At 40.1% G+C, this 21,698-nt stretch overlaps 1 protein-coding gene across 1 annotated transcript in view; it reads right to left on the bottom strand.

The window, feature by feature from the left end:
* Positions 1-21,698, bottom strand: part of CEP295 (centrosomal protein 295) — a 51,801-nt gene that overhangs the window by 1,834 nt on the left and 28,269 nt on the right. The window contains 12 exon segments of the mRNA XM_021062639.1: positions 390-1,051; positions 2,351-2,528; positions 3,264-3,406; positions 4,458-4,706; positions 5,141-5,243; positions 5,743-5,846; positions 9,863-10,015; positions 14,790-14,933; positions 15,327-15,492; positions 16,953-20,424; positions 20,702-20,799; positions 21,197-21,334. Coding sequence (XP_020918298.1) covers positions 390-1,051; positions 2,351-2,528; positions 3,264-3,406; positions 4,458-4,706; positions 5,141-5,243; positions 5,743-5,846; positions 9,863-10,015; positions 14,790-14,933; positions 15,327-15,492; positions 16,953-20,424; positions 20,702-20,799; positions 21,197-21,334 — 5,610 coding nt within the window.

The raw sequence follows: 21,698 nt of genomic DNA, 5'->3' as shown, positions 1-21,698 counted from the left end.
GAATACTGGAGAAGACAAGATGTCTAGGCAGGTAACAGAAATGCAGGTTGACTGGGGGCTATACAGAACTGAACTCTGGGGCTTAGCCAAGTGGAGCCACAGTGGCTAGACCATATTTTCTTTGCCAAGTAGAACATCTAAATCATGCCCTCTTAACTGTGAGAGAGAAACAGGACTAAAAGGTAAAAGCCATGTTCAAGTGAAGCTGAAACTAGGCCAGTCAATCAGTACAGAAGCATAGGCTGAGCCACCATTTTTGAAGAAAGCTGGAGAAGGGAAATGAAAAGCTAAATTCAACTTAAAAACTAGCTTTCTCATTTCACTGGAGATTTCCAATTATGAGATGACTATCTCAAGAATATTAATGAAGCTCTTGCAACTTCACTTACCCAGACTGGAACAGAGCTCTGTAATGAGAATGACCCAGAACTTACAAAGAGCTCTGATTGTGCCAGTTGAGATAGGTTTCCTGTGGTTCCTGGAGTTCCGGCTTTAGTTGAATTCTTAAGACATTTTTCATTCTCAACAGTTACTGCATATGGTGTTTGAATTGAAGTTCCCATCTCTGCTGTTCTTACACATAATTGAGAATCAGTCTCTTCTACATGTGGATCTATGTTTAAAACTCCACAGGTTTCATTTTTATCATCTTTGATGAATCCTTGACCTCGTAACATTGCATCAGCCTCTCTTTGTGATAGTTCTTCAAAGCCCAGTCTTTCTATTCTGCCTTCTAGTTGGTCTTTTATTGAGCACTCACTAGAGGTAGAACCACATGGAGTGCTATGCTGTAGATTCAAATGATGAAAAACATGAGCATCACCAGATGAACTGAAGACTGAACTTTGCAAATTCCCTACAGAGAGCTGGAAATGAACACTTTTTTGCTTGTTTTGTAATATTTCATTCTGTTTAGAGGAGTAGTTCTGATTTTCCATGCCCTGAGAAGAATCTCTTGCTTCAATGCTAAAAATACTTGGTAGATTAGCATGTTGGCTCCCTTCCTGTGAAGAACACTCTGGCACAAGCTGTTGGAAAGATTGTCCAGACCCTATAAGAAATCAGTTAATCATAATTAAATTTGTAAAACTTGGACCCAGGTACAGTCTCAGTTTCTGAGTAAATGGCAAATAATAAGGTCAGGTTACTTCTCATGAGGTTGTGGGTTTGATCCCTGCCTTGCTCAGTGGGTTGAGGATCCAGCCGTGAACTGTGCTGTGGGTTGCAAACATGGCTCGGATCTGGCGTTGTTGTGGCTGTGGCGTAGGCCAGCAGCTGTAGCTCTGATTCAACCCCTAGCCTAGGAACTTATATATGCCGCAAGTGCAGCCCTAAAAAGCAAAAAAACTCAAAAAACAAAAAACACATCCACCGAATTCCCGTTATGGCACAGTGGAAATGAACCTGACTAGGAACCATGAAGTAGCAGCTTCGATCCCTGGCCTCACTCAGTGGGTTAAGGATCTGGTGTTGCTGTGAGCTGTGGTGTAGGCTGCAAACATGGCTTGGATCCTGCGTTGCTGTGGCTGTGGTGTAGGCCAGCAGCTGTAGCTCCAATTAGACCCCTAGGGGAACCTTCATATGCCACGGATGTGGCCTTAAAAATAAAAGTCAGGTTACTTCTTACAATTTTAGGAATGACAGCTGATGTACACAGACAGGAATAGAAAGCTAAAGGATGGTTACTGATTTTCAAATAACTCTACTGCTCACACCATGTATTTTCTCCTATAATATTTAATAATGAAAATATGGCTATTAGCTATGACGAGGACCTCCCCATAACAGAATATTGATTTTAAAACATACATGTGTCTCATATATATATATGTAAAGTTTGTATAAAAAGTTTAGTAGGATACTTAAACTGGTAACTATAAGGGGTGAGGTAGGTAAGTTGAACATGAAGCAGTACTTTTTATCAAAATAAAATACAGGTGTTCCTGTTGTGGCTCAGCAGGTTACAAACCTGACTAGTATCCATGAGGATACAGGTTCAATCCCTGGGTTAAGGATCTGGCACTGCCATTAGCTGTGGTGTAGGTAGCAGATGCGGTTTGGATCCCATGTGGCTGTGGCTGTGGTGTAGGCCAGCAGCTACAGCTCTGATTCGACCCCAAGCCTGGGAACTTCCATATGCCACAGGTACGGCTGTAAAAAGCAAAAATAATAATAAATAAAATACAGCCTGAGCATTTTACTGAGAATATTACTTCAGTTATTTAAATAAACAGTGGTGAGGATAGGAGTGGAGACAAAACAAGAGTTGCTAGGCACAATTTCCAAGGAAAATTAGTGTAAACAACCAAGAAAAAGAGTTTTACTTAACTTTTTTCTAACTTCTACATACCCTCAATATTCTCCATAGCAAAACTCTGTGCTGCAGCATGAGGCAAGTTAGGGTCAAGTTGCTGATTTGGGCTGTTGTTAAGAGAAGAATGCAGGCTCGTCCTCCTCAGTGCTCTAAAAGCAGCTGTACTTTTGGGTGATGGAGTAGCACGGAGGCTTTCGCAGGGAGAATCTGACTTCTGATGGAAAACAACAAGGAAAGGCTGAAATATTAATACATGTTGAATCAATAATCCTTGTTTCTTTGCTATTACTCTTCCTCAATTACCACTTTACTATCACATTAACACCTTGCTTATTCAAACCCAATTCTTTCCTTTTAATAATATGAAAGAGACTTTTCAATTGGAAAACAAATTGTGAATTAATCAGAAGGAGTTCAGAACATGACCAATCGTCTTTTGGACCCATATGCCATCTACAGAGGAACTATGTAGGGCTGCTGGGGAACAGAAAGACCCAGGTTTGAATCTCAGCTCCTTTATTGTGTAGGAAGAGACTTTTTAAATTTTGCAAACTTATATTTACCTGACTGTTTAAGGCTGAATTCTATTAAAGAGAAAAACAAACAAACAAACAAACAAAAAAACAAAAACAAGAAACCAAAAAACCAAACTCTGAAAATTAAAGCTAAAAATGTTCTCAAGAGTCATCCTAGCTGGAGATAAAGCTGTTGAGACAAAATGCAAATGCACCTATTTTCAATCTTGGTTCCACATTATAATCACTTGATCTGTCCATTCCTAGAGATTCTGATTTAATTGGTCTGAAGTACTATCTGGACATTGGATTTAAAAGCTTTCCAAACATATGATTTTAACTGGCAGTCAAGGCTAAGAATCACTCTTCTGTTCCAACAGAAGATAAACTTTTTTAAGAAATTCACTGCAAAAGAAGCATTTACTTTATTATACCTGGTAAAAATCTTTGCTGTCTTGAGAAATTCCAGAGAATGATGATGAAAAATCAAAATCTGGATGTGGTTCTAAGGGTTTAAACAGCTGACGATGCAAATTTGGAAAAGTGTGTTCCAATTCTGGAAAGTCAAAGTCAACTGTTGGAATTGTAAGAAAAAAAGATATTTATTTTAAAAATAAAGCCTAGAAAAGCAGTACTAAGAACATATTTATAAAGGATATTTTAAGGTAACTCTAATTTAACAAAATTATTTCCATTTTTTTTTTCATTACCAACAGATGCTTTCAAATTAAGTCCTATCATTATTTCTGATGTACCAAAAGTGGGGGGAATGTTGACCAATACCTTTGACAAATGGCAGGTAGGTTCCATTTCTACTAGCACCAGAGTCTTTTTAATGGGGTTAATTAGGAGGAAGATGCCATTATGGTTACTGCTTTGTTGTTCTCAATTAGCCCATTTTCTGGATCAGTGATTTTAAAAATGAAACAAAACAAAACAAAACAAAGGCTCACTGTGTAAGTGTTTCTCAGGCCAGACATTATGCTTTATGGGCATCATCTCCAACACCCTGCTTCACAGACGATGGCAGAGTAAGTGGCCTGTGGCCTCACGGTTAGGAAACGACTGTGAACGAGGATTCGAATCCCAGTCTGGTTTCTGAGTTCCTACGCTCAGTTCTGGCAATACTGCCTCAGCTGCTACAGCTAATGCTGCAGAAGTAAAGAAGATCTGCTAATCTCTCCTACATGGTCCTCAGTCTGTCTCCTTCCAGAGCCCCTCTCACTAAATGTCCTCCTCAGCATTTCCCATGCTGCACCCAAACCACAGAGCTCAATCACCGCTTCCAACTAAAAAGGATGAAAGGTTACAAGTTAAAAACACTTAGGAGTTCCTGTCCTGGCACAGTGGGAATGAATTCAACTAGGAACCATGAGGTTTTAGGTTCGATCCCTGGCCTTGCTCAGTGGGTTAAGGATCCGGCATTGCTGTGAGCGGTGGTGTAGGTCACAGACACAGCTCGCATCTGGCGTTGCTGTGGCTGGGGCGTAGGCTGGTGGCTATAGCTCCGATTAGACCCCTAGCTCAGGACGCGCCATAAGCTGCAGGTGTGGCCCTAAAAAGACAAGACAAAAACAAAAAGTCAAAGACACTTAGTTTACATAAAAGCGTTCAAAAATAATTTTTACCCCTCAAGTCTGTTTTTTCAGTCTTCAAATTTGCTTCATTTATGTATTTGTCCATCATCTGCTGAATGTGTATTTGACCAGATGTAAATGTTTCCACTGCAGGTAAAAGAGGTTTATGGATGTCCTGAGAGTCCTGCCTTTGATAAATAACTTGTGTTGAAGGAACTACAGAACTTAACATATTTGTTTCCTCTTCTTTATCAGTGGGAGATTCTTGTTTCCTATAGTCCACATGCTCTGAAAACGACTCTGAAAATTGGGTTTAATGAAAATACTTAATGGCTTTGAGACACATTTCAGTAGACAGGAAAAGCAATATACATTGATAAGGAATCAGTGCAACCAAGAAATATGCTCAGGTAGATTCCCACCGACATCAGCAAACCCTTCTCATCACGCTATTGGAGATACACAGAGCCTCATCTCTGTGGCTCTGCAGGCCTGTGCCTTCAACCACGTTTAGAATTTCACACTGTCAAATATTCTATCAGGCTGTCCAATATTCTTTCATACTGTCCAATATTCTATCATAAAGTATTGTATGAATAGTTTACTTTGAGATTTGAAAAAACATTCCTTCTCAGCACACACACTGTTAAAAGCAACGTTTGTTCTCACCACTATATTACAACTCAACTGGTGCTTGTCTTTCAATTTATTTACAAACATTTTCATGTTCTTACCTGGATCTGTAAGGCTCAAATCTGTGTTTTCATAACTTAAAAAGCTCCCAGTAGAAATAGTTATTGAAGATAATGGCTCATGATAAATTTCTTGTGTGTCAGTCTAAAAATTAAGGGAAACATCGGGCATTTAGGAAGTAATATCTAGGAAAAACCCAAACTGCCAACATTAGCAGTTATTAATTCTGAGCTCAGATCAAGTGTAGAAACCTTCATAAAGGTCAGGAGTAAAACCATTTCATCACTGCTCAGAACTGATTAGCCTTCCACACACACACCCCCCGAGCCCCCACTCTCACTCACCAAGTCCTCCTCAGTTATCCACCACCACCTTCACACACACACACCCCCACACACACCCACACACACCCTTACTATTTTATAAATTATGCTTTTGCTTCTCAGAACTACAGAGATCATGCATCAGGTAGACGAGAAGGTCTTCTGATGCTCAGATTTGGCTATTTTCATCATTGATCCACTTCTGTAAGAGCAGACCTCAGAGAACAGACTCTAATATTGCACAACATCCGTAAACTAAAAAGACACTATGAAGCCAGCTGGCCCTAACAACGCGGGATACACATCAAGACTTTACTAACCTTAGTATCTGGCTTCACATTTGGACTCTGATATGTACGTTCTTCTTCCTCCACAGCATGACTGAATACTGCGTGATTCTCAACCACAGCCTCCTTGACCTTGACTAAAATGAGGAGGGAGGGGGAAGGTTTGGATTACGACAAATAAACTTCTAAGCACTAGAGGGCATAATTTCCTGCCTTCTTACAATTTCTCTCATATTCTGCTTAGTAGAGTTGCCTTACCTTAGACCAAAAAGAAAAAAATTTTCATTTTATTATTCATTAAAAACATTTACTGGTCAGCATAATATATTTTTTTTTGCTGGAAAACTGAGGTTGTCATTATTATTCTATGAATAAAACCCTTGAGAAAAGAGCCAATGTGACGGGAAATGCTTTTGTCATTATTTTAAACAAAGAAGCAAGAAATTCAACCATAAACACAGTATATTTCTAAGTTGAAAAAAATGCACATAAAAAAGACAAAGACGGAGTTCCCGCTGTGGGACAATGGGATCAGTGGCACCTTAGGAGTGCTGGGACACAGGTTTGATACCCAGCCCAGCACAGAGGGTTAAGGATCCAGCGTTGTTGCAGCTGTAGCTTAGGTTGTGAGGACGGCTCAATTTGATCCCTGGTCGGGGAACTCCATACGCCCCAGGGTGGCCAAAAAAAGAAAAAAAGAGACAAAGAAAAACACCAAAATGCAACCCGTGGTTGCTTATGAATGACAGGACAAGGAATTTTACTCCTTTATAACTTACAGTACTTCTAGAACCACGATGAGCATGTTTTGCTTTTATTTTTTTTTAATTTTTATTTTTTGCTTTTTAGGGCCACACTCATGGCATATGGAAGTTCCCAGGCTAGGGGTCTAAGCAGAGCTATAGCTGTTGGCCACGGCCGCAGCCACATGGGACACAAGCCAGGTCTGAGACCTACACTATGGCTCATGGCAACACCGGATCCCCAACCCGCCAATCAAGGCCAGGGATCAAACCCACATCCTCATGAATACGAGTTGGGCTCGTTATTGCTGAGCCACAATGGGAACTTCCATGTATTGATTTTATATTATGAATTACCATTCCTAATTTATTTGATATGTTAAAAGTATATAAAAGTTATACTTTCTGTCTCACTATTAGTACTTTAAGTATTCTGAGTTAGTTTTTCTCTTACTCCCAGCAGCCAACATTTGTGAGAAAGCTGGCCAAAGCACACAGTCATCTGTGGCTCTGAAACAGAATAAAATTAAAACTGTTCTACCAAACTAAACGTCTGCTTCACTATCACTATGATATTACTAAAAGAGATAATGCACACTAAAAGTGTGTTTATTACACAAATGAACCTATCTATGAAATAGAAACACTCACAGACATTGAGAACAGACTTGTGCTGGCCAAGGGGGAGGTGCATGGGGAGTGATGAACTGGGAGCTAGGCGTCAGCATATGCAAAACTATCACATTTAGAATGGATAAACACCACTATCCTACTACATGACACAGGGAACTATACTCAATATCCTGAGATAAATCATAATGGAAAAGAATGTATATACGTATAAATGAATCAATTTGCTGTCCAATAGAAATCAACACAACAAATTGCTGTCCAATAGAAATAAACAAATTAAATTAACACAATTAAATCAACCACACTTCAATAAAAAATTTTTAAAGTATATTAAATGTTTAAGAAATGTTTTCTAAAATGTAACCCAGGACAACACACACGTATCTGTATGTGTGTTGGAGACATGTTGTGTCTCCATGATATCTATGTTATGGATAATAACGTAGAAACAGTAAAACCAAATATTATATTTAAATATAATTTTTTATTCTTTCCTACTCTAGGTCAGTTAAAAATTCATTATTTTGACATTACTGATTTAACCATTAAATTTTTTTTTTTTTAGGGCCGCACCTGCGGTATATGGAGGTTCCCAGGCTAGGGGTCAAATTGGAGCTACAGCTGCTGGACTACACCACAGCCTCCGAAATGCAGGATCAAGCCATGTCTGTAACCTACACCACAGCTCACGGCAATGCTGGATCCTTAACCCACTGAGCAAGGCCAGGGATTGAACCTACATCCTCATGGATACTAGTCAGATTTGTTTCTGCTGAGCCACAATGGGAACTCCCATTAAATTGTTATTTGGTTGCTTCTTTACACACTAAAATTTTAACTGAAGAAAATAAGTGAAATTTTACAGTGAGTTGTTACTTCTTCTGAAGCAGTTCATTTCAAAAGCTAGTTGGGAGATGAAAGGGTTTTTTCTTTTCATAATCACAATTCTATAACTGTTATCTATAACAAACCCAAGAAGATTCCCCAAGAGAAGGGTGAACAGGGTAGCATTTGGGTAGTGATAAGAATTGAAAAATAAAAATGAGAAGTATGGTCAGTTATTTGAGATGTTGAAAAATACAATGCATAGGTCCCTGAAAGTAGCTGGAAGTGAAGTACTGCTGGTTTTGAAATGGTAACTAGTAACAGAGACAATTACAAGGTTCCTAAAGAGGGGAAGTAACATCAGGAAAGCAATGCCTTAAACAGATAATCTTCCCAAACTGCTATGCAGGAAGGCAACCTATTCTGCTCTCCTTCAGAAGCAAAGCACCATTTCCTGCTTTGCTATAAAAACAGGGTACAGAGCTAGAAACCAGTGACTTCACCTAAAAAGCTCCTGAGGTGATGAGGACCTGAATAAAGTGATAGGGAAGGAATAGCGAGGAACAAAACTAAGATCCTCCCTTCTAAGATAGAAACAATACGACCCTGGGACGATTATGAGAAAGAAACGAGAAGCCACCGAGAGCCAGGATCAGACGTGGCACCATCAGCCAGGCCTTGGTGTTCTCCTGGTAAACATTAACACTTTCACAGAACACAGGGGTTCCCTGGTAGCCTAATCGGTTAAGGATCTGGTGTTGTTACTGCTGTGGCATGGGTTCAATCCCTGGCCTGAAAATTTCTGCGTGCTGCAGGTGTGGCTAAATTAAAAAAAAAAAAAAAAAAAGAGGTCAACTTTTCTATAAACCCTCAAGAGAACAGGTCTTTCATCTCTCATTCTATTAAACTCTAGATATAACTAAGATAAAAATTATCCAACTATATTAGTGACACCTAAAACAAAAAGAAATTTGGTAAGAAAGAAAACTACTTAACAGACTACAGAACTAATGAAGCAATATTGGAACTATACTTATAGGGTCAATATTGTACACATAAAACAGGTAGCTATAAATATGCACAAATTCAAAAGCGAGTAAATTAACATGAGTTATCTTTGGGTGGCAGAACAATGTCATTTAGTTTTTCCCTTGTAACTTATTGCTCAGTACTTTCCAAATATTTAGAAGTAAACATAAAGCAGCTCATTTAGAATGCCACAGACAGAATTTTTAAAAGATTTGTTACAAACAGACTTAAAAAATTTGTAGAGATTGCCAGCTGTAAAAATCTCTACCCTCACATACTGCCATGTATTTGGTGAAACAATTTAAGAGAAATTACTTATTTTCTAAATAAACTTTACTCCCCTCATTCAACCTTTTTTTCTTTTTTTCCGTCTTTTGTCTTTATAGGACCACACCCGTGGTGTATGGAGGTTCCCAGGCTAGGGGTCGAATCGGAGCTACAGCTGCTGGCCTACACCACGGCCACAGCAACACCAGATCCAAGCCAAGTCTGTGACCTACACCACAGCTCACAGCAACACCGAATCCTTAACCCACTGATCGAGGCCAGGGATCGAACCCGCAACCTCATGGTTCTTAGTTGGATTCGTTTCCGCTGCGCCACGACGGGAACTCCTCATTCAACTTTTTGCATACAGAAATGATACATGCTTCTTGCGGGAATAAAGCTTTACAGTATGTGAACATATGACATAGAAAGTGAAACCCCATCTCCAACAAAGGTTAAACTAACTGTACCAACACTGGTGCTTCTCAGAGGGTTTTCAAATGCACGAACACAGACTTTTCTCCCCCCTTTAACACCTTCACCAAACTAAATCGTTTCGCTAAAGTTATATACCATTTTCATTACAAATAACACTACAATATCTTTTGTCCACATATCCTTGTGTGTTGCACCTCTGCTTTCAGTTTTTTTCTCACCTGCTTTATCAGAGTCATCACCACAGATGTTCTCCTGGGCAACTGGGTGAAGATGACCAAATGGACCATGGTCCAGGGGGCCCCCAAGAAAACTCTGTTCTCGGCTTATTGAGACCCTCAGGGGGTCTCTGTCTTGATGAAATTCTGGTTTACCTGGGAAGGAAAAAAAAATGGCTCGCTGGATTTCCACTGTTTCCAGTTAAAACTAAAATGGCGATTTAGACTATGGGTAAAAATCTAAATTCTTAAAGATCTGATCTATGCAGCAAGAAAATAGTAACTGCTTAAATTTCACTTGCCGTTAAATTATTTTACTAAATTTTTAATGATACCCCTATTTTCTGATACCAGAAAATGCTTCAGTACTGACTAATCACAAGAAAAATGCCTGGAGAATTTACCAACCATTAAGTATTAAAAAGTGTAACATGTACTCTTAATATAAAGTTCAAAGACAGCCACAGCTACCTAGTAGTTAGTGATCCCATATTGTCACTGCTGTGGGTCTGGTTCAATTCCTGGCCCGGGAACTTCCGCATGCTGTGGGCATCAGCCAAAAATAAATAAATAATGGCGATCTCTGGGTGGGAAGAACTTAGGAAAAAAAAAAAAAAGGCCACAGTTAATCTGTGGTACAAGAGATCAAGACAGGGGTTTACTCTGGAGAGAAGAGGAGGAGAAGCTATTGGGAGGGTCTAAGGGAAGAGTGTATGGAGTTCTCGAACATTCTGGTTCCTGACCTTGATGGGGTTTACCTCTGGGTGACCACCAAAGTAATAATCACTGCAATAAACACTTAGGATTTGTGCACTTCCCTGAATGTCACACTTTGACACAAAAAGAAAAACAAATAAACAAAGGAGTGGGAACAGCCCAAAGTAGAGAAGCTAATTTACTGTGCAGAACCCTAGAAAAACCTGGAAATTAAAGGCACCAGGTATTACCATCAGGGAACCGAAACCAGGGAGAAGGTTTAAAAATATGTACTTGGAACAAAACCCTCCCATCACCTAAGATCCCTTCTCTCAACATCATCCCCAGGGAAGACTAAAGGTCCATCGTCTGCAGAAAATCCCATATACTCTGCAATCAAATTCATAGCAGACTCTTGAACTGGTAAAGTGTCAAAGGATTCCCTTTCCAAGGGGAAAGGTGGCATAGTTGATAGGATTCGAACCTCTGTGGAGAATCCCCAATAGATTTCTAGTTCCCTCTCTTAACCTTGGCCACAACTACATGAACCTAATACACTTGGAATTTAGGGAGATCAGGCAATGAAAGGAGCAAGGGTGGAAGGAAGAAAAAGAATGCCAAAAGAAAAGTAGGGGTTTTACAAGAAAGTCTGCACACTCAACTCAGATCCCCCAGGTCTGGCTCCAGCAATGGTCAGGCTTGTATAAAGCTTGGAGGATCTTTCTTTTAAGAAATTAAATTGTTGGGAATTCCCACTGTGGCGCAGTGGTTAACGAATCCGACTAGGAACCATGAGGTTGCAGGTTCGGTCCCTGCCCTTGCTCAGTGGGTTAACGATCCGGCGTTGCCGTGAGCTGTGGTGTAGGTTGCAGACATGGCTCGGATCCCACTTTGCTGTGGCTCTGGTGTAGGCTGGTGGCTACAGCTCCAATTTGACCCCTAGCCTGGAACCCTCCATATGCCATGGCAGCGGCCCAAGAAATAGCAAAAAAGACCAAAAAAAAAGAAAGAAATTAAATTGTAAATTGTTCAGGGAAAAAAACCCACAGATACTAAGTTGAGGGACCTCAATGAAAAAGCCACCTTTTCCAATGAAGGCCAGAAATAAATAAACCTGTAGGATTTCCAATTAGCTTTTTGGTGTTCCGCTCAAATATGCAAGATATTAGAGAAAAACCACTAAAACTTCAGACAGAAAAAAAAAAAAAAAAAAAAAAACATACAGGAACCCAAACAAAAACATTTCAATTTAAGTAGTATTTTGCATCCATGACATAAAGCTCTGGGGGAAAGAAAAAATCAGTAGAGAGCAAGCATTTAGAAACTACATTTTAAGAGCCAAAATATAAATTCCTAAGAAAAGTTAGAAGAAAAAGTTGAGAAAATTCTCCTACAAAGTAAAACCAAAATAAAAAGAAATTAACTACAAAGAAGAAAAGAAAATTAGAACAATATATACCAGTGTTTCTCAACATTATCTTCACCCACCTAAGGAGCCTTTTTTAGGCCTGTTTTCTAATTGTCTCCTAACTCCATGATATTTAATAAGTATAGATATACTGTGTACCTTTTAAGGTACACTTATTCTCTGGTACATAAAGAATAAGAATTTTTTATCTCCTCAAGAACCAATTTTTGCCCATTTTGAGGACAGAAATACCTGTTAAGAATGCATGACACCAGTCATCTAATTTCCAACTAAATTAGAAACAGAGAAAAATGGCGTGATTTCAAATTATTTTATCAGTGTCAGTATTTGGTTTCATTTTCGCTACATTGCCAACTATAGAGGTAACTAGAAGGAGAAACAACTTGAAAAGTAACAGAGTCTGGTGAGGCCAATCAAGGGGTAGGGGTGTAAAAGGGCAGGAAGAAATGCTTCATGTTGTATCCCTTTAGCACTATTTGCCTATAATATTTTGGTTAAAGGTATTACCCAAAAAGTATTATAAAGGCTATGATGAAAGCTCCCAAAACCCCCATGAGAGGATACATGACAGTTCAGGCAAAGTTTACGCCACACAAGCAGCACTTACCTCACCCCAAAAGGAGGAAGCAAGATCACAAAGGGCCTGGTGGGTGAAGCCAGGGACTTAAACTGATTTTAGACTTATTCCTTGAGTCAGAGGGAAACCACTAAAGAGTTTTAAACAGGGAGCAAGAGAGAGAAATTAGTCTGACTACACCATGGGAAAATGGATGAGAGTAAAGTCAGACTAAGGAATAGGGAGATACAGGGAGTTGTAGAAGTCTTCAAGAAAGAAATGACAGCCCTATTTCCTGACACCAGAAAATGCTGTTCATTACAGTACAATTCACTATCGCCAAGACATGGAAACAACCTAAATGTTCCTCGAGAGATGACTGGATTAGGAAGATGTATATATACACAATGGAATACTACTCAGCCATAAAAAAGAACAAACTAATGCCATTTGCAGCAACATGGATGGAACTAGAGACTCTCATACTAAGTGAAGTAAGTCAGAAAAAGAAACACAAATACCATATGATATCACTTATACCTGGAATCTAATATAGGGCACAAATGAACCTTTCCACAGAAAAGAAACTCATGGACATGGAGAACAGACTTGTGGTTGCCAAGGGGGTGGGGAGGGAGTGGGATGGATTGAGAGTTTGGGGTTCACAGATGCAAACTATTGCCTTTGGAATGGATAAGCAATGAGATCCTGTTGTACAGCACTGGGAACCATATCTAGTCACTTATGATGGCGCATGATAATGTGAGAAAAAAGAAGGCATACATGTATGTGTAACTGGGTCACCTTGCTGTAGAGCAGAAAATTGACAGAACACTGTAAACCAGTTCTAATGGAAAAAATAAAAATTATTAAAAAAAAAAGAAAAGAAAGAAATGACAGCCCTAATTAAAAGTGATAGGAGGAATGAAAACAAGTGGCCAGAGTTGACCAAGTAGAAGTGAGAAGAACTGGTAATATGTGGGGTGTCAGAGAGGTAAAAACAGGAAAGTGTCAAGACTTACGGCTGGGTACTTACCACTGAAAAAAGGCTAAAGAATAAGGAGGTGGAGATGAGGGAATACACAGCTTCCCCTTTTAGACAAGCCAATGTCTATGCAATCCCAAACAAGACACATTAAATTACAGGAATCCATGGTGAGAATTTCCCAATACTCACTCTGAATTAGGGAAAAGCACCAATCAATTACTAAACACTGTGGTTTGCCAAATAGTCAAGCATCCAAAAGCCTAGTCATAAAGTCACTACTTTATCATTTCCCTAAGACATGAGAAGAAAGCAGAAAGAGGAATGATTCTTGTTATTCTGAATCTCTACCTTCTTAAATTCTTTCAGCTAAAAACAAAAGTATAATATTTGATGGTTTTAAGACCAAAATAGCTAACATTAACATTACACTTCAATGTACCTTTCCATTGACGAAGCTAATTTCCCCCCTTAAAAAAGGATTTGCTTTGATAAAGTGGGTCAAGAAAATTACTTGGTTGAGTCTGAAACCTAAAAATAATTATAAAATTAAAATAAGGCTATTTATTATGGCTCGCAGGGAGGATTTTTTCTAGATAACTGGATCTGGGAAGAAATACAATGAAGAAATTTACCTCTTCTAATTGTCCTTGAAGCCAAGATTTTAAGCATCATAATTATCCCGTGAAAGATACAGGAAAAGAGCAGTGGAAGAACAGCAAGGGAAAAGAGGAAAAAACAGTTATATCCTAAAGAAACTATTTAGAAAGGAAGAAGAGGAAAGCAAGAATGTCAGAATATGGACTAGCAACGGGTTTTTGTCTACAGTAAATTGCACTTCCCCATATGTAAGATAAACTAGTTACCTAATGACACGTTTAAGTCTATATGTGAATAGTTTATGTAAACCATTTTTTTCCCTTTCATGAGTAATCAGTCTGAGTTTCTTCAACAACAACAACAAAATTAGTATCCTGAAAAAAAAAATTTAGAAAACTGGCAAACTTAAAAAATCATGTTTTACGAGTTCCCATCACGTCTTAGCAGAGATGAATCTGACTAGCAGCCATGAGGACACAGGTTCGATCCCTGGCATTTTTCAATGGGTTAAGGATCTGGCATTGCTGTTAGCTGTGGTGTAGGCTGGCGGCTACAGCTCCAATTTGACCTCTGTTTAGCCTGGGAACCTCCATATGCCATGGGTGCAGCCCTAAAAAGACAAAAAAAGAAAAATATATCATGTTTTATCAAATCATCTGTTTACCTAGTATAGAAATTCTGCCACTTGCTGGTGATTCTACCTCTTGTATGGCACTAAGTTCATGTTGGTTCAAGTCCAATCCGCATTTAACTTTCGCCACAGGTGGCTTTGAGGATCTCCTACCCAGTTCTCTGTCCAGATGCTCACCTATCAAGTCAATGATAAAGTTAGGCACGATAAACATACAACAAACTTTTCTTTAACTGGCAAGCTGCAGGAAGTGAAAGCAAAGAATCACCATCAGGATACCAGTACAGGAGTTCCTGTCATGGCTCAGTGGTTAGCAAACCCGACTAGGAACCATGAGGATGCAGGTTCAATCCCTGGCCCCACTCAGTGGGTTGAGGATCTGGCATTGCTGTGAGCTGTGTGTGGCTTAAATCCTGGTTGCTGTGGCTGTGGCGGAGACCAGCAGCTGCAGCTTTGATTCAACCCCTAGCCTGGGAACTTCCACATGCTGTGAGTGCAGCACTAGAGAGAGAGGAAAAGAAAAAAAAAAAGGATAACCAGGACAATAACAATAAAATGCAACTGTCTTACCACTTTGCTTGGCATTACTATCTTCTGAAAGGAGCTGATTATCACAGGGGCTCCTAACTGTAGGATCAATGTTTTCCTGAATATCTTTTGCTAGATCTTGGAGATGAGGAAAACATTCTCTGTGTTTTTGGCTTTCGAAATCATTTTCAACTGTGGGCTTACTTGTCTGAAAAAGTAGACAGATATGGGCAGGGAAAACACAGGATGAAGGGTCAAATGAAGGTGTCATTAGATTCATATCCCCCTTCTTATATTAGAACCTCAACCAGAAGTTCCCGTCGTGGCTCAGCGGTTAACGAATCCGACTAGGAACCATGAGGTTGCGGGTTCGATCCCTGGCCTTGCTCAGTGGGTTAAGGATCCAGCATTGCTGTGAGCTGTGGTGTAGGTTGCAGACATGGCTCGGATCCCGCGTTGCTGTGGCTCTGGCGTAGGCTGGTGACTACAGCTCCGATTCAACCCCTAGCCTGGGAAGCTCCATATGCTGCGGGAAGCAACCCTAGCAAAGGCAAAAAGACAAAAAAAAGAACCTCAACCAAATAAAGAGGTCTTTCAACCACATTATTACAACCTTATCTCTGGATTAAACATGAGGCTTCTAATAATGAAAGGGTAATAATTCCACTGAAAAGTACAACCAATCAGAGCCTTGGACCTAAAAACTTAGCCTCCACTCCACTTTTCAACAAGAGATTATACTTCGGTATCCCACTTGGCTTTTCTTTCCCCATTATTTTTCCTTAAAATGACCAGTAAATCCCCAGAACTCAAGTTCCTTGTGAACTCAACTCCAGCTTCTCTCTCCTGACCATCAAAGGATTTGTGGAATTCTCTCTAGGCTAACGTAAATTTAGTAAATAGCCTTTTAAAATAAATGGACACTTTCATATTTTGGAAAATAAACTGTCTTCCATATACAGAAACTAGACCATGCCAGAGTCCTCTCAGTAATTCAGTGACAAGCAGCAGGTCCAGCTATCTATCAGGCTAAAATCACACCACTTTTAGAACAGGTATTAATATTGTCACTTGAAAAGATGGTACTGATTTTGATTCTATACAAATGTCAACAAAGTGCTATACAGAAAGCACAAAGTCTTCTATTTGCCAGAGGGAAATTTTGCTAACTAGTTATTTACAATTTAATCTTCTTGTGGTAAGCTCAAAACCCTTTACGACAAACTTCAAATGATAGCCTACAGTTTTAATAACATTTGAGTTAGCTGTATCAAACTACTGATTGAAATTAGTTGGGCTTCAAATAATTATTATCCTCATAAACACCATGCAAGGTAGATCAATTTTTATGTTTCAATTTCTACATTAAGGTAGAAAATTCGAGCACAGTTAAGGTCAAACCACTTATTCTCAGAGTTCTCTTTGTGGTGCTGCAGGTTAAGCATCTGGTATTGTTGCTGCAGTGGCCTGAGTCGCTGCTATGGCATGAGTTCAGTCCCTAGCCCAGGAACTTCCACATGTCGCAGGCAATGCCAAAACCAAAACAAAACAAACCACTTATTGTCAATAACTAAGAACTTATTTCAGTCTAGGATTAAACCAAATATTTAGCTTGGCTCAGCTGGGTTTATCACCAATGTTTAATTCTTTTCAAGTTTTGATATATACCTGACTGTCTTTAAAGAAATGCTTCAAAGTCTCTTGATGTTTCTGTATCTGCTGCTGCAATGCTATCTGTCTCTGTACAAGCAATTCTTCTTGGGCTTTTTGGCTATTATGCAGAACTTCTCTTTGTAGCTCTAACTGCTTGTGAAGTCCCAAACTATCTTGCTGAGCTAAGGTAGGTTGTGAAAAACTCAAAAATCTATCTTGAAGTCTTGGGCTCATAGAAGCACTTGAGGAAGTTGCATGTTCATTCTTTGCTGAATAGAATTCACAAATGTTTTTAGGTTTTACTTCAGCAAAAGGTAGTGGACTAAATGAATGCTCTTTTCCCATGGGTGGAAACAAGGAGGGAACAGTGTGCTCAGAAGATTCACCTTCAGTCAGCTTTGTTTGTTTGTTTAAAAGCAGTTCTTCCTGGGCTTTTTCATTAACATGCAGCTCTTCCCTCCGTAAACCCAACTGTGCTGACACATGATCTTGCCAAGGTAGACTAGCCTGGGCTAAACTCAAAAGCCTGTCCTGTGATCCTGGAATCTCAGGGTGACTTGAGGGAAGAGTATTGTCACTTCCGGTCAGAAAAGCCTTTTGGATTTTTTCAGAGTCAGCAACAGACACTGCAACCTGTGATAAGGATGAAGAGGCGCTGGCCTGCTCAGATGAGACCCTTTTCTCCAACTTGCTTAGTCTTTGCAAAAGCAGTTCTTCTCGGAGGTCCTGTCTAGATTGAGCGGCTTTCGTCTGTAAATCTAACTGCTGCTGAAGTTCCTTCAAATCACCATGGTGAGGTTGGATGAAAGGCTCAGATGACTCTTCCTCAAATTTATATTGTCTGGGCAAAACCAACTCTTTCTGGGTTTTCTTGCTACATGGAAGGGAGTCTGTGTGTGCAGCCAAGTGTTCTTGTTGAAACGTAGCTGGATGATCTTGCTGAGGTTCAACAGGCTGTGGTAAACCTAAAAGCCTATCCAGCAATCTTGGCCTATCAGAATGACTTGAGGAGACTGTATTATCACTCTTAGCTGAACAAGGTTCTCGGATTCTTCCAGCTTCGTGAAGAGGTAATGGAGCAAAAGGATGCTGTATGACCAGGGACAGGGAGGAAGAGGGGCCGGCCTGCTCTGGGGGTAGTCTTCCCTTCCACTCACTCTGTTTATGCACATGCAGTTCCTCCCGAGCTTCCTGTCGAGCTTGCATGATGGCTTCCCTCTGGGTAGCTAACTGTTCTTGAAGTGCCCTCAAGTTATCTTGTTGAGGCTGGATAAGCTGTGATATCTTCAAAAGCCTATCCCGCAACTGTGGGATCTGAAAGTGGCTGGAGGGAATTCTACTTCCACTCTCTGCTGAGAGAAGCTCCTGGGTGGGAAGAGATTCAGCAGAAGGCAACAAAGTCAAGGAAAGCTGTCCCAACTGGGAGAGGAATGAGGGGCCGGTGTGTTCAGAAGACACATCCCCTTGTGTTTTCTGGCTAAAATGATGGGCCTCGTCTTCTGTGTCTAACCATTCTTGGCATCCTTCCAAATTATCTTGGCGAGGTTGTATATGTTGTGACAATCCCAGATGTCTTTCCTGAAATCTTGGGATCTTCCAATGGCTTAAGGGAACTGCACGGTCACTCTTGATTGACATAAATTCCCGGAACCTTTCAGATTCAGTTCCCTGTGACAGAGATATGGAGGGGCCAGTCTGTTCAGAAAAACTGTTTTTTTCTAATTCACTTTCTTTGTGTACAAATTCCTGAGTTTCCTGTCTGGCACCAAGTATTACTCTCTGAATGTGTGACTGATCTTGGAGTGCTGTTAAATTTTCTCTCTGTGGCAAGCTCAGCTGTGCAAAACTGGGAGACTCAGTCTGAAATGTTGGTATTACTGGATGACTTGAGGGAATAACACTCTCCTCGGAGAAACAGAAATTCTCAACTCTTCTAGGCTCAGTTCTAGCAGAAGCTTGTGAAGCAACTGAATGGTGAGCGACCATTGGTGGGAATGAGGAACTCAGCTGCGCAGACTTAGTGTCTCCCAAATCCCTTTGTTGATGGAAAAGTAATTCCGCCTGGGCTTCATGCCTGGCCTGAAGAGCATCCCTCTGTGCAGTCAGCTGTTCTTGGAGCAACTTCAGACTATCACGTAAAGGTAGGAACTGCTGTAGGAAACTCGAAGACCCATCCTGAGATTTTGGGATTTCAGACGGGCCTGAGAGACATTCCTTCTCACTCTTAGATGAATACTGCTCCAGGATTTTTCCAGATTGAGTCCCAGCAGAAGGCAGTGAAGCAAAGGTATGCTGAGTTAGCTGAGATGGGGGAGAAGGGGACTCAGTCTGCTCAGCCCATACTCTTCCACCTAATTCACTCTGCTTATGGACACATGACACTTCCTGGGCTTCCCGCCTCCCCTGAAGGCTGTCCGTCTGAATATTTAACCGTTCTTGCGGAAATTTAAAATTAAGCCCATCCTGAAGTTGTGGGACCACAGGATGCCCTGAGGAAGCTGCAGTCTCTTTCTTGGTTGGAGAAGATTCTTGGAATCTCCCTAATTCAGCTTTGGTAGAAGGCAGTGAAACAAACGAATCCAGAGGAAGCAACGGAAGGAATATAGAGAGGCCAGTTTGCCCTTCCAATTCTTTCTGTTTGCACAAAAGCAATTGTTCCTGAGCTTCCTGTCTTGACCGAAGAACTTCCTTCTGTAGGTCTAACTGTTCTTGGAGAGCTTTCAATTTACCTTGCTGGGCTGTGATATTCTCCAAGCATTGCAAAGACTTATCTTGCATTTGGCCAATTACAGAATGGCTTACAGAAACTGTGTTTTTGCTCACAGTTGAAAAGGGTTCCTGGATTTTTCCAGACTCAACTTTAGTAGGTAGAGAACTAAAAGAATGCTCAGCTACCAGTGGTAGGAATGAAGAAGGTTCAATTACCTTGGAAGCTGTTCTTTCCTTGCTCTCTGAGAACACTGGCTGGGAGTCTAAAGTTTGAAAAGTTGTTGCCTTAGGTATTTCCGCTCTTTCTTTATCCTCCTGTAATATCAGTGGCTTATCATAGGCGAAAGCCCTTGTAAGTGTATGAGAGTCTTCAGGGACCAGTTTGGAGTCTCTCTGTTGTGTTTCAGTCTGTGAGAGTTGCTTTGGCTGTTCTCGTGATTCCAAAGCTTGCTTGGCTAAAACATCTGAAGTGATTGTTTCGGTTGTTTCTGCCTGTCTTCGTGGAAAGCAGTGTTGTCTTAGAACCTGAAAATCTGGTTCTAATTTGGAGATCTGTACGGGTTGCATGGGTTGATGTTTGTTAGGACTCAACGTGGGTCTCCAAGCTTGATCCTCATGCTCTGATGCAACAGCAGGTGGTTCAGCTTTCTGTGGTGGTGCTGATGTAACAGAACCAGGTATCCACGGTGCAGCTGATACACATGGGTACTTTCCTTTTAACATAGTCTGATATTCGAGTAATCGTTTCCTGGCTGTTTCAACAGATTGTTTGTGAATCCTATCCGAAACAAAGAAACATTATTCTTTTTTGATAAAAAAAAAAAAAAGATGCCCCATATTCTCCAGTGTTTATACATTCAATTCAACAAAGAGCAATCGGGGGTGGCCGCAATCAAGGCAGAAATGGAACAGTGTTATTAACACTGCTCTATGAGAAATCTCCAGGCCACAGTTCTAAAGGGAATCCCGATGAGATCTCCACATAAACCAAACAAAAAAATCCTGAAAATGTAGGCACACACACCATCACATATAAATTGCAGCCTGACTAATACCTGTTTTGCTGTAAAAGCTGTTGTTGATAATTACGGATCATCTGCCTGTGATTATCTTCATCAGAACTTATGGTGCATGATGCTGGAACAGTGCCAACCTAAGAAAAGATAAATGGCACATCCAGAAACGAGTACTAAAGTATTTTACAAAAAGTTCTATAATTGCCAACTTCCATATAGCTTTATGTTTTATAAAAAAGACTGACACTTTCGTTATTAAGAAAGGAAGTAATCTACCTCTCTCCTTCTTTAGTGTCAAGTCCAAGAGCTCAACATACACACTGCATACAAATCATGGCCACATATATTAGTACCCTCTAGAAAGAAAAGTCATTAGGTTTGCATAAACTTACTTTATATATAAAATTATACACACACATAATATTTGTTTAAATTATCAAAGTAGAAATGCATTTTTCTTTTCTGGGTGCTAAGGCTGCTCTTATTTCCTTATCCTCCAACAATCTATGCAGGGATGAGATTTCTGTATCCTACCCCAGGCTGTTGAGTTTTTTTCCTTTTCTCTTCTTCCAGCTGAGCCCTGAAGCAATCAGTTTCTAATCTTAACTTCTGTTGTTCAATTTTTTCAAGTAATTCCAACTGCTTTTGCTTCTGTTCTTCTATTTCCATTATCTAAGTAACAAAAATACTATTGCTCTATTAACAATAAACTCAAACAAAAGATAAGTTTACATGCATTACAATGAAAAGAAACAGGTCTCATCACCAAGAGTACCAATTATCCAGAAGAAAATGGTGGTGTTTTATTGTTCTTGCTCCTGCCAGAGGGAGGAAGGGAGCAAGAGATGGGAAAAGGAGAAGGGAGAGAAGTAAAACGGGGCAGGAGGGGAACAAACATACTGACTGTTCCATTTCTTAGGAGCACGGGGAAACCTCGAACACCACTGAAGAACTACTTCAAGAGAGGTAGCACATTTTGTGTTCCCATCTCTCATTGTACATTGTTCTCAGTAAGAATAATGCTTAAGAAATTAAA

The sequence above is a fragment of the Sus scrofa genome, chromosome 9 (assembly GCF_000003025.6).
Source record: "Sus scrofa isolate TJ Tabasco breed Duroc chromosome 9, Sscrofa11.1, whole genome shotgun sequence".
NCBI lineage: Eukaryota > Metazoa > Chordata > Mammalia > Artiodactyla > Suidae > Sus > Sus scrofa.
This window is presented reverse-complemented; position numbering and strand designations above follow the sequence as displayed.